Source organism: Genypterus blacodes, unplaced genomic scaffold (assembly GCF_046128005.1).
Source record: "Genypterus blacodes isolate CSIRO-AG114 ecotype Tasmania unplaced genomic scaffold, CSIRO-AGI_Gbla_v1 ptg000044l_1, whole genome shotgun sequence".
NCBI classification, from domain to species: Eukaryota; Metazoa; Chordata; class Actinopteri; order Ophidiiformes; family Ophidiidae; genus Genypterus; species Genypterus blacodes.
The window spans coordinates 3,928,743-3,942,837 of record NW_027466857.1 but is presented as its reverse complement, the minus strand read 5'-3'; the positions used below and the strand labels follow the sequence as shown (position 1 = coordinate 3,942,837).

Sequence of the window (14,095 nt, the reverse complement as noted above, 5' to 3'; positions counted from 1 at the left end):
CTCTAGCTCCCAGCTCTCATCAGCACCATAGAAGCCAAGATTCAAATGTTAAAAAGCTGCGATTTCGCAAGAGGATCTGTTACATCAGCCACCTCTGTGGGCGTCGTGAAAACAATGCCCTTTTCATCCATTAGGCTTGCATAACAAACCTACGGCCACACAGAGCTCTGCACTTTCCACGTAGGCCGTAGAGCAGAAATGTCCTGCAGTGCAGGGGTCGGCATCGCTCATGTTCAGGATTTCTACGAACGTCGAAGGCATTTTAAAGCACAAGGATATTGGAAACTTGTCAAAGACCCACTCCCAACTTTTCCATTTCTGTGAAGGTGAAAGTGTGCGCGTCTTGCCAAAGGGGGATTTGCAGATTAAAGCTAATGCGCATCTGAGGTCATTGGGGACGAGAGGTCTGAAAATGTTTACTAAGCATATGTTGCAGAGAGGCTGCACGAGACTGTTTAGGGTTCCTAATTAGCTCAGATCTTTACTGAAATATACCGAGTGCACCGCAGAAGACTACAGTGCAAACCCTTCATCTACACTATGTATACAGATGAGAAGATCCATAGATGCAGAGAAGTTTTTCAGAGTATCTTCTATTTATCAGGCAAAGTAACTTGCTGGATTTCTATAATATGTTTTGGTCCCTGAAGTGTGGTGGGAATACAAGCATGGATCCCACTGAAGGAGGTTAGGTGTAGAGAAAGTAGTTCCTAATTTAGTACGCCGTTTTAGGTGTTGAGAATTTAAGTATTCAAACACAGCCTCCCCCCCAAAAAAACTCCCACAGCATCACCTAGTCTATAAAGAGGAGAGATGTAAGGGCAAAATGACTCAGAGGGGAAATTGGTTGTGACACGGAACTGAATGGAGTCCAGTGGGATTTCCTGGAGCTTTTAAAGACAAGGTGGGATTGGGTTTCAGACAGGCCCGAGCCAGAAATGGCTGTTCATACGTGCACTCACGGCAAGGCTGAAAACCTGATATGCATCTCTCTCTCTCTCTCTCTCTCTCTCTTGCTCTCTCTCTCTCTCTTGCTCTATCACTCTTGCTTCGTGGCTCTCTCACTCTTCCCTCCTGCCAGGTATAGTGCGATGTGATCTAGAAGATGAATGATGTGGGCATTAAATTAATAATCTCGAGCTCTCTGACTCATTTAACTCGGGGCCTGCGGGTGTTTTGTATTTTGGCGTGTGTTTGCAAAGTGAAGTAGACATATTGCCTTTTTAGTTTGAACATCTGCTGACATTTGGTCTCTGTTCGAGCTCTACCGATATTGGATTTTTGAGGCTGATAACAGTATTTCCAAATAAGAAAAACCCAGTGGAGTTCTTATTGTCATTTAGAGGTCTATTTTGAAGCATATCCAATGCTGCTACATGCTTGTTAAAGTACTCGAATTAAGGACAATAAGGTTTATATGCAAGTGCGTACCAAAATGGAAGCTGTGAATAAGTTTTACGCTTGTCTGCTAATGTACTAGACATTTATGCACACAGATCTGCTAATATTGGATGACATATCACTTAAGGCTTTAATATCGTCAACCATATTTACTTATTGTCAAAGAAATAATACCTTTCACACACCACACCGAACGTTTAACTTCCTCTCCCTTATTCAGTTTGTTAACCCTGTAGTTGGTGTCACTTCCCTTTTCCGCATTAGGTTGCTTGCAGTTATTATTATACAGTGGACCACAGTATGTGTTTTACCTCCAGTCATCCACCGACCATCAGTCCTTACATTGCCCAACTGCAACCACAGCTTTGTCTGAATCAGCACATCCCAGCAACTCGTTTTCAAAGGAATGTCAGCCTCATCTCTTTTGTTCACGTCCGCTGATGGGAACACAGGTCAGTTTAACAGCATTATTTATTGATAGCGGCTAGGAATTCAAGGCAGACTCATCGATGACAAAACATGACAGTCAAAAATAATTTCCTAATTGCGCAACTGCACGTCTTGCTCATCTCCTGCAGCGTTGCTCATTTGTGTTACATTACATTACATTACGGTCATTTAGCAGACGCTTTTATCCAAAGCGACTTACAATAAGTGAAGGTTGTTCTGTGGAAATAAAGCTTAGACCTCCTTAAAGTATATTCCTCCTTAAAACTTGGTCGAAAATGTATTTCATATATTGGTTTTACTCCACTGAAGTGTACATAAAGTATCAATAGTCATGTAAAACCAGTGAAGTTTTGTTGGCATTGAATAACGAACAGTATCAAAGTAATCAAATCGGATCATGGTTGATATTTTAACTTCAGATACATCAAATTGTTTCCTAAATGAAAGTAATCGCCTTGGGGCCAAAGAGTCGTGTGAGGCGTTTACTGCCTTGTGAAGCTCTGTTTTCTACAGCTGTGTCATAGAGTTCACGAGTAACTTCAGTAGCCGAGCCGGGAGGCCATGGGGAGTCTACACCTACCCACCCCTCCATAACACACACATATACACACACACATACACCCCACCCTTCTCTCACTTGTAATTCTGTAGCAGGAAGTGAGTCGTACGCTGGAATGCTGGCTGGTGTTAGTAGTCCGCATCACAGAGAAAGAGTGGGAGAGGCAGAGCGTGCGAGAGCGAAAGGAGGCAGAGCCAGAGGACAGAAGCTTACACACACACACACACACACACACACGCGAGCACAGCTACGCTTTCCCCTTCTCGTATACAAAACTCTAGACAGCAGCGCAGGGGTGTGTGTGCAGGACGATATGCAGCAGTCACACCGAAGTGTCGCAAATGGCAACATGGTTGTAGGACTTTTTATGGACTAACGGAGGGAGGACATTTCAGAAGGAGGATCCTCTTGTCTTATTATGTGGCAGTGTCATTCTGGGACTACTTTGGAGTGCCAGGGGTAAGTGTCCAGACTACAGAGACACTTAACTCCTCCAACCTATGGAGAGAGGAGAAGCCCTGCCTATTAACTCATGTGGCGTTGGTATCATTTTATAATCTTACTCCTCTCCAAGCCAGGAGCTGGTTGCAGTTAAAGCCTTCAAATCTGTGTGAAAGACTACTGGAATGTGAAGCATTACTTTGATGTTATTTTGGAGTTGTCAGTGTGTGCAGGGTGTACCGCCAGTAAAAGGCGTGTGCTTTTCATACTTTGGGAGCTAGACACGTCTTTGCCAGCGTCAAAAACAAAAACAAGAGACGGAGCTCCTGCTGTGGAGAAGATGTAAAAAAACAAACTGATGATGCAGGATGATTGATTGACGTGTCTTTAAACCCCTCTAATTCAGTGCCCATCACTCCTCATCATTACAATGACAGCAAAGCTGTATTTTGGGAAGCAAAAGTCACGAGTCGGGCGCAAATTTTTGGCAGCGGCGTCGGCTTCTATTTAAAAAGTGCCTGCGTGAGGATTTGGGGGGTGGGCAACACACACTGTTCCTCTGAGGAATTATGTTTCTGTTTGCAAAATGAGAAGTGGTTGAATAGGCGCCCCTGCTGCTCACTGGGATGTTGGTAAACCGTTTAAGCCTGGGTGGTGTTTTCATTGACTGGGAAGTCGTGGCCAATCACCCTGACTCACACTCTCCTACCCACCACCCATGCACATATATGGTCCCCTTCTCCTCTGACCTCTCCTTCTTTACTCTGTCTTGAGCCTGACGTCTTGCGTAACCGGGGAGTTTAATCTTTGTCCTGCTTAAGAACCTGGGGGGTTAAAAAAGTCTGTGCGCCCTCCCACCAGTTACTCAGTTAAACAGCTTAACAGAGCCATGAGACAGCCGCCCCCAACACCCCTCCGCTGAAGATCAGGGATTGCAGCAGTTCAGTCAGACGGCAGAATGGATTTGGTGGTGGGCTTGCGCGGCTGGCAAGAGTGAAAGCCTGGTGATGCATGTGGAATGACATTCCAGACGCCCGGGCCGGTTGTGTAATGGGGGAATGCGAGGCCGGAGCAGCAGCAATCCCCGGCCAGTGGACAGAAACAGAACAGATCATAGGGTGTAATGTCAGAATGAGATACTGACCACCTGCTGCTCATATGATGACACAGTTAGGGCAAGTTTGGGAACATTGACAGGATATGAGTGTATGGACTTTCACAGATTGGATCATTCATAAATGAGATATTTGAGAAAGAGGAATTTCACATAATTGCTTTTCTCTAACAACAGCCTGTTTGTGCGCCAATCTAAATGTCAGAATTAAGACGGTATCTACTTCACCCAGAACTATCTGAAATAGGAACTGCATGGCCTTCTCAAAGCTTTCTTTGCTTGCAATCCCATTATGGTTTAAGTACTGCGTTATGACACAAATGACAAACTTATACCTCTTGTTCTCTCCGACCTGCCCCAGTTATTGTGATATTTGATTAATGTGCATCAAGAGAAATTCCTAGAAATGCAGTAAGGTCTTTTGAAAAATGTTGCCCCAATCTGCATTGACGTATAGAACTGCTTACACCTGCCGACCAGTCCTCAGGTTGTCTTGTTCCTTCGTGCAAAAAATCCCAAAACCTCACTGTAACTGTTTCAATGTGCTCATAAACAAACAGGAGTGTTTAGAGGAATCTTCCGTCTGACCCATCTGCGATAAGTCAGTTCTTGGAGCTCCGTCCTGTAATTCCTAAACCATTGAGTACCTACCCTGCAGGGAGAGGTAAAGATGGTTCAAGGACTACAGTTATGGCACCAAATGGATGCTGGTTCCTCGTTGCAGAATGAAGGAAAGTTTCTGAGCTCATGAAAAAAGGCCCAGAGGTGCTTATGTGTGAAAGAAAGTGCAAACTTTACTGCAACTTGCGGAACCTGTGTTCATTGGTGCTGAATTATTTATACAAAGTAGGCAGTTAACACACTTCAGCATCTTTCGTATAGCTCAAAGTTGCACAGGTCAAATAAACAATATACGTGCTGTTTGCTCTAAGGCTGTTGATTCCTGCGGACATGGCCACATTTCATTTCAGCCATCCTCTGTTTATTTAAGATCTGTGTTTGTCATGTAATATCCATTCACCCACATTGGCCGCTATGGTGCTTTTTTATTTGCTCTGGACTAGTCAAAGAGCAATGGAGGCTTTAATCTCTAAACAAGACACTGTTGTGTTGGTCTAACCCCCTCCCTTCTATGTTCTACACTTCCATAATCCCTTCTTTAATATCCCACACTGCCAGTGGCATTTAGCTTCCCCAAATGGAGGATTGGATTACTCGTGCCGCGAATGTAATGGGGGAACATGATTGAACATGTCATTTCGGTGTTTGCGTTCGGTGGCATAACGTGTTTTACGACCTGTAATGGGAGGAATCACTACTCACTTTTCCACCGTTGAGTGAGCCAAGGACGGCTGAGAAAGGATCGGAGCTGGCGCCAACTCCAAATGTCTGTAAATTCTGATGAAAAGCGGTATTCATTTCTCTGAAGCTGGTGCCCAACTTATAAATCAATCTTCATTGCAAAATAAGTATACTGTATGTTTCAGTGATATAGTGAGGTGTACTGGCCCTTTAGTGGATCATTAACCCCTCTCTGACTGTAACTCACTGCAGTAACCTGTTTGAACAATAGTTAACCCCAGATCATTCTGATATCCAAGTTATCCTTGTTATCTATGTTGCAGGATATGTCTTTTCTTTGACAAACTTACACTTGTGATATTGGTAGAGGAAAAACGGAGCGTTTGAAAAATACAATAGCCAACCAAGTCTTGTCTATGGAGGGAGACAGACTACCAAATCAGACCCTGCTTCCCGCCCAGTGGCCGGCAGAATATCTCTCCAGCTTCAGCCAAACTCCAGCTCTTTACACGTAGCTGTTATTTATTTTCTACTCTGACCAAGCTGTACCCAGAACATGTAGCCACAAGCCCAGTGCTCTAAAGCGTTTAAGCCATGCTGTGCCTGAGGGCTGCGCCTGTCAGTGTGATTGATTGAAGGCTGCCACATCTATACTGATCACTTCACTGTGGGCAGACACAAACTAACTGCTCCCTGAGTTAGTCCCAGTTGAACAGTTGTGTTAGAAACAAGTTTGTCACATGCATCAACAGGCCCGGCTTTTATTTATTATTTTGTATTTTGAGGGCCTTTATGACAATTTGACACTCTACAACTAGAACAATTTTCTGGATTATTACCTGGTTATCATATTACAGATGCAGCATCATCTCAGCTATGCATTAATGGTTGTTACATATTTCTAGCACAATTTGTAAATGTACAGGTTTGCGTAATCTGCCCGTAGAGCATATACTGTATTTTATGCCTTTGATTCAATATACAATGTCTTACTTACTGGCATAAATCCCATCCAGTGAATGAACAAATAAAAACCAATACTGTGCGTACTGTTAGGCAGACACATAAACTCTATATGGGCTTATCTTACAAAACAATCTCTAAATCACTTACGTGCCTGATGTTTTGGTTCTAAAGATGTTACAAATTATGTACAAGCTGTGCCTACGCACTGAGGTGGGATGCTGGACAAAGGCTGCAGTCTCCACTGAATCCAAAATTGGATTTCCTCATTCTCAGAATTTCCATGGCTTGCTGCCTTCCTTTTGATCCCTCCTGCTTTTAATATTCCCTGTCCCCCTACTGTACAACTTGCGACGTCATGAAAGCGGACTTTTCCAGTGGCGGGTGGGAGTAATCTCAGATGAAAGGAGGAACTGTCCAGTCAATGCGGCTCTTGTGTTATACAGGAATTCCATACTGAATATTTAAAATGCTGAGCAGAGAGCTACCTATAGAATCGCACAGCAAATGTCACTTATATGCTCTGTGTGCAGCTCGGCTGTCACTACAAGACTTAGAATTCAAGGAAAAAGCCACCGAGGTGCTTTTTCTTGCACACTAACACAGACATTTGTCGAGGCAACCAATCTTGTCAACGTATCACATGCTGCCTACAGGCTGTGCCGTCTTTAGCTTAACTTGAAATTCTTTTATTTCCTTCTTTGTAGTTTTGGCAAGCGTTCAGCAGGCAGCCTGAGACGTGGATGTGAGTGCATCGTCCTGGAACCCTCTGAGATGATTGTGGTGAGTCCCACTTTTCAATTTTCTGCACGCAACTCCCAAAGGCATTACCTCACATTTTGTACCTCAAAAGAAACTGCTGATGAATTTAGTTTTTCTCCATTTGTTATGATTTAAGTCATAGTGTCCTCTGATTATTTTTGCTGTTCCAAACACGCTGGTCCTTATTTATTCTAACATCTTCATTCACCTATAATTATACATCACAATCAGACCCTGGTTTACACACGCACGCACGCACACACACACACACACACACACACTATGAACGGGTCTAAGGCACTACAACTATAAACCACCCACATGTTTGTCTCCTGTTGTAACATACAGGGACATTCAAAGAATTCACAAGTTTTTAATTTAAAATGTAACTGGGTTCAGTCTCCACATCTCCCCATTATAGCACAGCGTGGTTATTTAGAGATGTCCCCTTGAGGTATTGGACTAATCTTTGTAAGTGCCTCCTATTGATATTTCATCATGGCCTTAAAGCAAGGCTGTGTTTAGGCAAAGCTGTATTTAACAGTGTCCTTGCTGGAGTCCTTCCAGAATTGTGGTTTCTTGATTCCAGAACGGGTAGAAACTCTGACCCAGTTTTACAGTATATCAAAAGTTGGCACACAGACCCTCATGGAGAAGTTGTTGGGAACAAATCATTCTGCTCCCATCGGAGGAACAACAGCAGAGGTAGCGGCTGCAATGCGATTCTCCCGTCGAAACAGACGTCCTCGCAGGGCCCGCAGATCACGGCTCAGTTTTGATGATGATTACACGCTGATGCTGGCAGCTTACGGGACCAAAAAAGATGGACCTTGCACGCATTGAAACAGCTAATGAGCGTGATGCTGTGAGCTGTGTGTAAACTCATTGAGCTTGTCAAGTGTGTTTGTTTGATGAAACGCCACTGCAGATAAGCGAGGCATTCCAACTCAATCTGCACAGGCCCTGCTTTCATGGTTATATATGTATAAATCTCATCAGAGCTTCATAAGCACATCCAGAAACTGATTCATGTTGAAAATGGAAGGAGGATGGCAGCTTAAACAGATATAAACATTGATCATTCAAGACAGTTGGGATAAAATGCAAAGCAACAGATTTCAGCGTTTTGCACATCAAACCTGCACATAATCGGTAAGTTTAGATGCACACTAGACTAATTATGATTTAGTGTTTGTACTGTGATGATGGCAAAAATTGCAAGTAAGCGGTATACACGGACGGAGTAAATCGGACTCGGTTGTTGGCAGAATATGCGACTTGTTGCTTAATAAGCTTATGTAGGCAAGCACGCCAGGTAAGGCAACACATACACAGAATGCAGAAATGATTCAATGTCTTAATCGGATTAGAATTCAAGTTTGACGTTCTTGTAAACACACATCTGGCAGTTGAGGCCGGTTTGGGTTAGAAATTGGACAGCTAGCATGTCCAAAGATGTAGATGTTAAACACACGACCCACACACACACACACACACACACACACACCTTCTCCTGCACATACGAATCCGCCATTTGCTTTGATTTTAAAATAACAGATCAAACGTAACCCATGTGTTGTCAGTATGGAATAACAGCTGTCATCACTGCCGAATTCCGAACATCTCGCTAAGCTCCATCTCATGTGTGGGAATTGCTGCGTTCCCATGAATGCATAGACTAGATGGGGGCCCTCTGCTAACTGGAATTCTCACAGCCACACACACACACACACACACAAACCCTCGGTAATCACCCCCTCTGCTCTTACCCGCTCATTCTGCAGATATGAGCCACGTTCTTCCCTCACCAACATACCCTGTTATTACAGAGAAGGGATTTCAGCTAGAGAGATATAGATACATAAGCTCCCTGCCCCCACGACGTCTGACACACACACACACACACGCACAGCACACTTAAAGCGAGATTACTGAGATGTATAACTGCAGAAAAATAAGCCTCACGTGTATGCCCCGTATACACACACACACACACATGCAGAGTGTGCATCGTGATTTGCAATTAGACACACAATCACACTTATACTCTCACTTACACAGCTCCCCTGCCGTTGTCATGGCAGCCATTGGTATAGCAGAAGCGAGAGATTTTAGTGGTGTTATCCCACAGGCTGAGCACTGTGAAATGTGAAGCTGCAATGAAAGCACCAAGAAGAAGAAGAAGAAGAAAAAACCCTTAAATTTGTCATTCCACCATGAGCCAAAGCCGCGAGACAACAAAATGGTCCCATTAAAGTAGCTTCTAGCCAGAAATACTTCTCTACATCTACTCTTGTGCTGTATGACTTCACTGATGTCAGGGCTGGAGCGCTGTTCCACCCCATTGTCTTAAGGGAAAAATGAAAACATGGATTCTATATTGCATCTAGTTTGGAGTGTTTGTTTGGGCTTTCTTGTTCTTGTTTCTCATCAGTCTCTATCCCCCGTCATCCCTGGCTTTCCTCCCTCCAAATTCCTCACTCATCCCTCTGTCTCGGTCTCATGCATTGTGTTTTGAAGCACCCTTTGACGTAGGTGTGCGCTGCGCAGCCCACACACACTTCTATTTTTATGCAGCGAGAGGGGCGGGACTCGGGAGGGGGGTAGAGGAGCGCGGTGAGGGTGGGGTTGGCGGGACAGTGTGTGTGATGTGTGCGTTTTGGGGGGGACCGGGGAAGGGTGTGAATGAAGACGCTAACAGTCACTCCCCCCTCTCTCTCCTCCTCCCTCCCTATCCTCTCCAGGTGGACTACATGGATGAAAATGAGGAGTACTTTCAGCGCCAAGCCTCACACAGACAGTCCCGCCGGCGGTTTCGGAAGATCAACCAGAAAGGGGAGAGGCAGACGATCATCGACACCGTGGATCCGTACCCCACGGGAAAACCACCCATAGCTCGGGGATACCACACGGTGAGTTACACACTGTGACAGGCAGTGCGATGCAGCGGTTTTTCTGTTTACCTTCGCTGTGGTGCATCGCTGCACTTTCCCGAGGAGACTCACAGACGCTCACTGTCGCTCTGTTGTGCACCGCTTGTGTTCTGTCAGCACTTGATGTGCAGTTGTGCAGTTCTGACCCAGACCATGGCTAAACTTGTGTGCTCACTGTTCTCTGGATGTGTTGTCACCTGCTTTCTCACCGTCTTGTGCCCTTTGCTGGACCTGGGTGTTGCGTTGTGACATTTCTGTGGGTAGAGTCACCCTTGTTCCAACACGGTGCCATTCGAGACAGTTTTTTCTATCTGTGCACCCCTGGACCCCTGGGCTGTGCTCCCGGGTGCTACTGTCACTCTTCCTACAGTCGGGTACACTTGTGTGTCTGGATTTTGAGCGGATGTTGCCTTGTGTTTGTCTTTTGCTCTACCGTCACTGCAAGATGTTGCTGGTGTTTGTGTTGTAGGCTGAGCATCCCAAAGAATGTGTGTGTTGTACTTGACTCCTAGACACTTTGTTTGTGTGTCCGTCCAATGTTTGATGTAGCATTCCTGTGATGTAAAGTCTGATGAGTCCCACACACACTTAAAAAAAAACTCCACATATATCAATTCAATAGTTGTCCACACTCAACTCAATGTTCATGCCAGTATAGACGACACCACATGTAGAATCAACCTCTCTTTGAATAACTGGCGTTGTGGGTCTCAAAACACTGTTGAAAGGTCCTAAGGTAACCCACACAAATAGTACTTTAAACTATTATTATCACTCCAGTACTGTCAGGATACATGTCCAAAATGAATTTGCATTGAAATACATTTATTTGTGAGCATTAGTTGACAGTGATGGATCCCCAAACTTTATTTTTGAAGAATAATAACATGTAGCATTAGCTTATTAGCCTATGAGATTTCAAGTCATCTTAAATTGTAAAGGCACCTTCGCACAGATAGAGGGGGAGTCAGAAGGAGAAATACTAGTTTAATTAAACAACCGATAACTAACAAACAGTTGGACATGTGTTGTTTGTCAAAGCATGCAGCATAGAGTAATTACTCCTTTCGGCCTGTCTGCTCACCAGCCATCAGAATCAAACAGAATTAAATCACCTGCATCCACCGCAATGGCTGCATCCTTACAGTTTATTAAACATTTCTTTTAGCATCATATCGTATCTTTATTGTTTTATTATTATTATTATTTTATTTTTCAACTTAATGCCAAGAGAGGCATACACAATCTAAGAATGATCTCTATGGGAATAATACTTTAACATTCAGTGTTAAATGCTCAGCTGTGATATATTTGTGGAAGAGTATTGACTCTCACCGTTAGACTTCATTTGACCCAAGCATAATAAGTAAGTAAGTTGTCTGTTTCCTCCTCCCCCTGCGCTCTTTTTCCCTGGGAATAGGAAGCAATGAGCTTTCACACTAATGATGCAGATACCCAGCATGCAGTTGGCCCGCACTATTTGCCTGTAATGCACAATTTCATTGCATTCCCTTCATTCCTGACACTCCCATGGGGTTCAGTCAATGTACCCTGCCCTGGTTGGAACACTGTGAAACACTTACTTCCTCCGCTTAAAAAAGGGAGATGCAGCAAACGTCATCCTTTCTCTTCAAATCCAACCCCGCCCCACTTTCTAATTTTAACCTTGCTGTGTTTTTGATTCAAAAGACTGCGCTGAACTTTCTCATGGCCTGACGTCTCCCGTCACACACTCCGCTCTCCTCGCCGTAGTACAGTTCCCTATGGGAAGGATGGATTGGGCACCATGGCAACCGGCAGTCCCAAAAGGGCTCTGCCGGAGTGCACTTAGAAGTACAGTTGAGAACGGGACTAACTTAACAAGAGTGCAGTAAGCTGCTGCAGACACAGAGTGGATGGAGGGGAGGGGAGTGACAGGAGCTCAATCTGGGCGGACGCTAAGCTGACACAGCAAGCTAATCTTCGGCATTTTCAATGCTAGGCAGCGCTCGGATTTTTCCCTCTCCTACCCTGAAGCATATTTAGGAGAGAAATGCTCTTATTCAGCTAAGTCACAATTTTTCATATGTTTCCTTTCGGCCGTCTCTCCAGGTTCTGGACAAGTTGCACTTAACACTTAACACACGCAGTTGGCAATACCATTGTTTTGCTTTTAGAATAAGTAACAATGCATTTGAAACTGCATACGACCTGAACTTACAATTGCCGGTGTAAAAGTATAGGCCATTATTTCTGTAGAGGGTTTATTATAATTTGTCTTTCGTAAGTATTCACTTATTAAGGTTAATTATATTCTAAATTGAGTTTTTGAATGAATCCTCAGCTGTCCTCTTCCTCATTCAGTACTTTGATATCTAAATTTGAATGCTAATCCAGACTAGGGACTCTAGCCTTCATATAGAGGTTATGCATTAACATCAAAGGTCACAGATTGGATCCCTACAATGTCCAGTTTTGTGTGCTGCTAGTGTCCCCCTGGCAACATACTAAACTTCCTCCGTCATTGGAAGTGGCCACAGGGAGTGCCAGTTTAAGCACCTAAAATATACATGTAATGCTAACCCAGCAGTGGGAGTCCCTGTGCGAGTGCTGATACACGCGGCTACCTCCACCCCCTCTCTCCAGCACTAACTCATCACCGCTATAAAACTGAGTGATGATTTAGTTCTCGGGGGTTCAAACACACTCCAACTTATTCCCTGTACATGTAAATACAGTGTCTGGCCTAAGAACAATATTTGTGTAAATTAATTATGGCATTCATTTGCATTAACAGGGGACCGTCACTGCACAAAAATATCCAGTCAATAGTGGCATATGTATGATTCAAATGCACAACATCCCTGCAATACAGCGCTCATAACATTAGGTGTGTTGATGTTGTGTCAGAGATTATACATGCAAAAACCAGAAAAGTAGGAATTTACATTTTCCGTCCAGTCAGTAATGTCTTATACTACACACTCTCTTCCCGGTCTCAGTAATAACTCTTATACACTGAATTAATTGTAGCTGAGCTGTGGCCTTTGTTGGACCCTGATAATGTCTGTGATAAAAGCATGCATTAGTCTGTCCATGTCCTCCAGAGACAGAAACAGTCTGACCTTTGCAATATTTCCAAGGTGAAAGAGAGTGATTTTGGCCAAACTTCTAACGTGCTGCTCAGAGCAAAAGACCCCACCAGGCTTCTTTATTTTGCGTGGTGGGAACCATTAAATGTGTTTGATTTAGGGTCAGTGGAAGATGTCTCTCTCTGATCACAAGCCAATTTTCCATGTTTTATCCATTATGCATCTGAGAGGGTGAGATCGATCCCAGTTGTGATATCATTGATGTTGGAATCTCCATCTGTCAACATCCTACTAGGTATACTCAATTATCTTGTAAAAATGTTAACTTTAATATTAAAAGATGGACATTTTATAAAAAAGATATATGAAACAGTGGGAATCTGCTTTCAGATATGGACAAAATGTCTAGTTATGCTCTGAGCATCAATGTTATTGAGTTTGCATACATGCAGTAGATGGTAAAGTCTAGAAATGACAACGTTCCGCTCGACCAGCTAAGGCTGTGAGTCAGAAAATGACACACACATATACACACATACACACGCACACTTGATCTCTTCATATTCTCCCTTGCGCTGGCTCGTAATCGCTCAGTCTCTCTCCATTTTGCACTTTATCTCTCATGCTCTATCTCTTCCTCGTATATCAACAGCCATTTGTGCTCGCTGTTGACCTGCCACACACACACACACACACACACACACACACACACACACACACACACACACACACACACACACACACACACACACACACAGAGCTTTTCTCTCTGTTCTCTTACTCGTCCACATTCCCTGGGCTCTTTCTGTCTATCACAGTCTGAAACGGCTGTGTGGATAACACACTCCTGCTTTTGTCCCTAACTTGTGTATTGTGGAGAAATCAAATAAATAACAGTTTAATTCTTCTGGGTAGAAGCCATTGTCTACACCCTGCTCTCCTGTTGCACCCCTCTTCTACGGAGTTTACCCATTGGCCAGTTAGGCAACCAAAGCCCCAAGCAGCTGTTCCATAATTATACAAGCAGCATGAGGCAGACAATCAATACCCCCTTTACTATTTCCTCCACCCGGGTGGCCTGGTGGTTAGAAAAGTCTGC

General features: G+C 44.0%; 1 protein-coding gene across 11 annotated transcripts in view; it reads left to right on the top strand.

The window, feature by feature from the left end:
- rapgef2b (Rap guanine nucleotide exchange factor 2b) overlaps positions 1 to 14,095 on the top strand; it is an 83,510-nt gene that overhangs the window by 32,502 nt on the left and 36,913 nt on the right. For 10 of the 11 annotated variants that reach the window (XM_076148879.1, XM_076148877.1, XM_076148876.1 and 7 more), the window contains exons 5-6: positions 6,938 to 7,013; positions 9,737 to 9,904. In XM_076148879.1, coding sequence (XP_076004994.1) covers positions 6,938 to 7,013; positions 9,737 to 9,904 — 244 coding nt within the window. Of the gene's footprint in view, positions 1 to 2,621; positions 2,870 to 6,937; positions 7,014 to 9,736; positions 9,905 to 14,095 lie in introns of those variants that run through there. The other variant, XM_076148880.1, reaches the window with a different exon arrangement.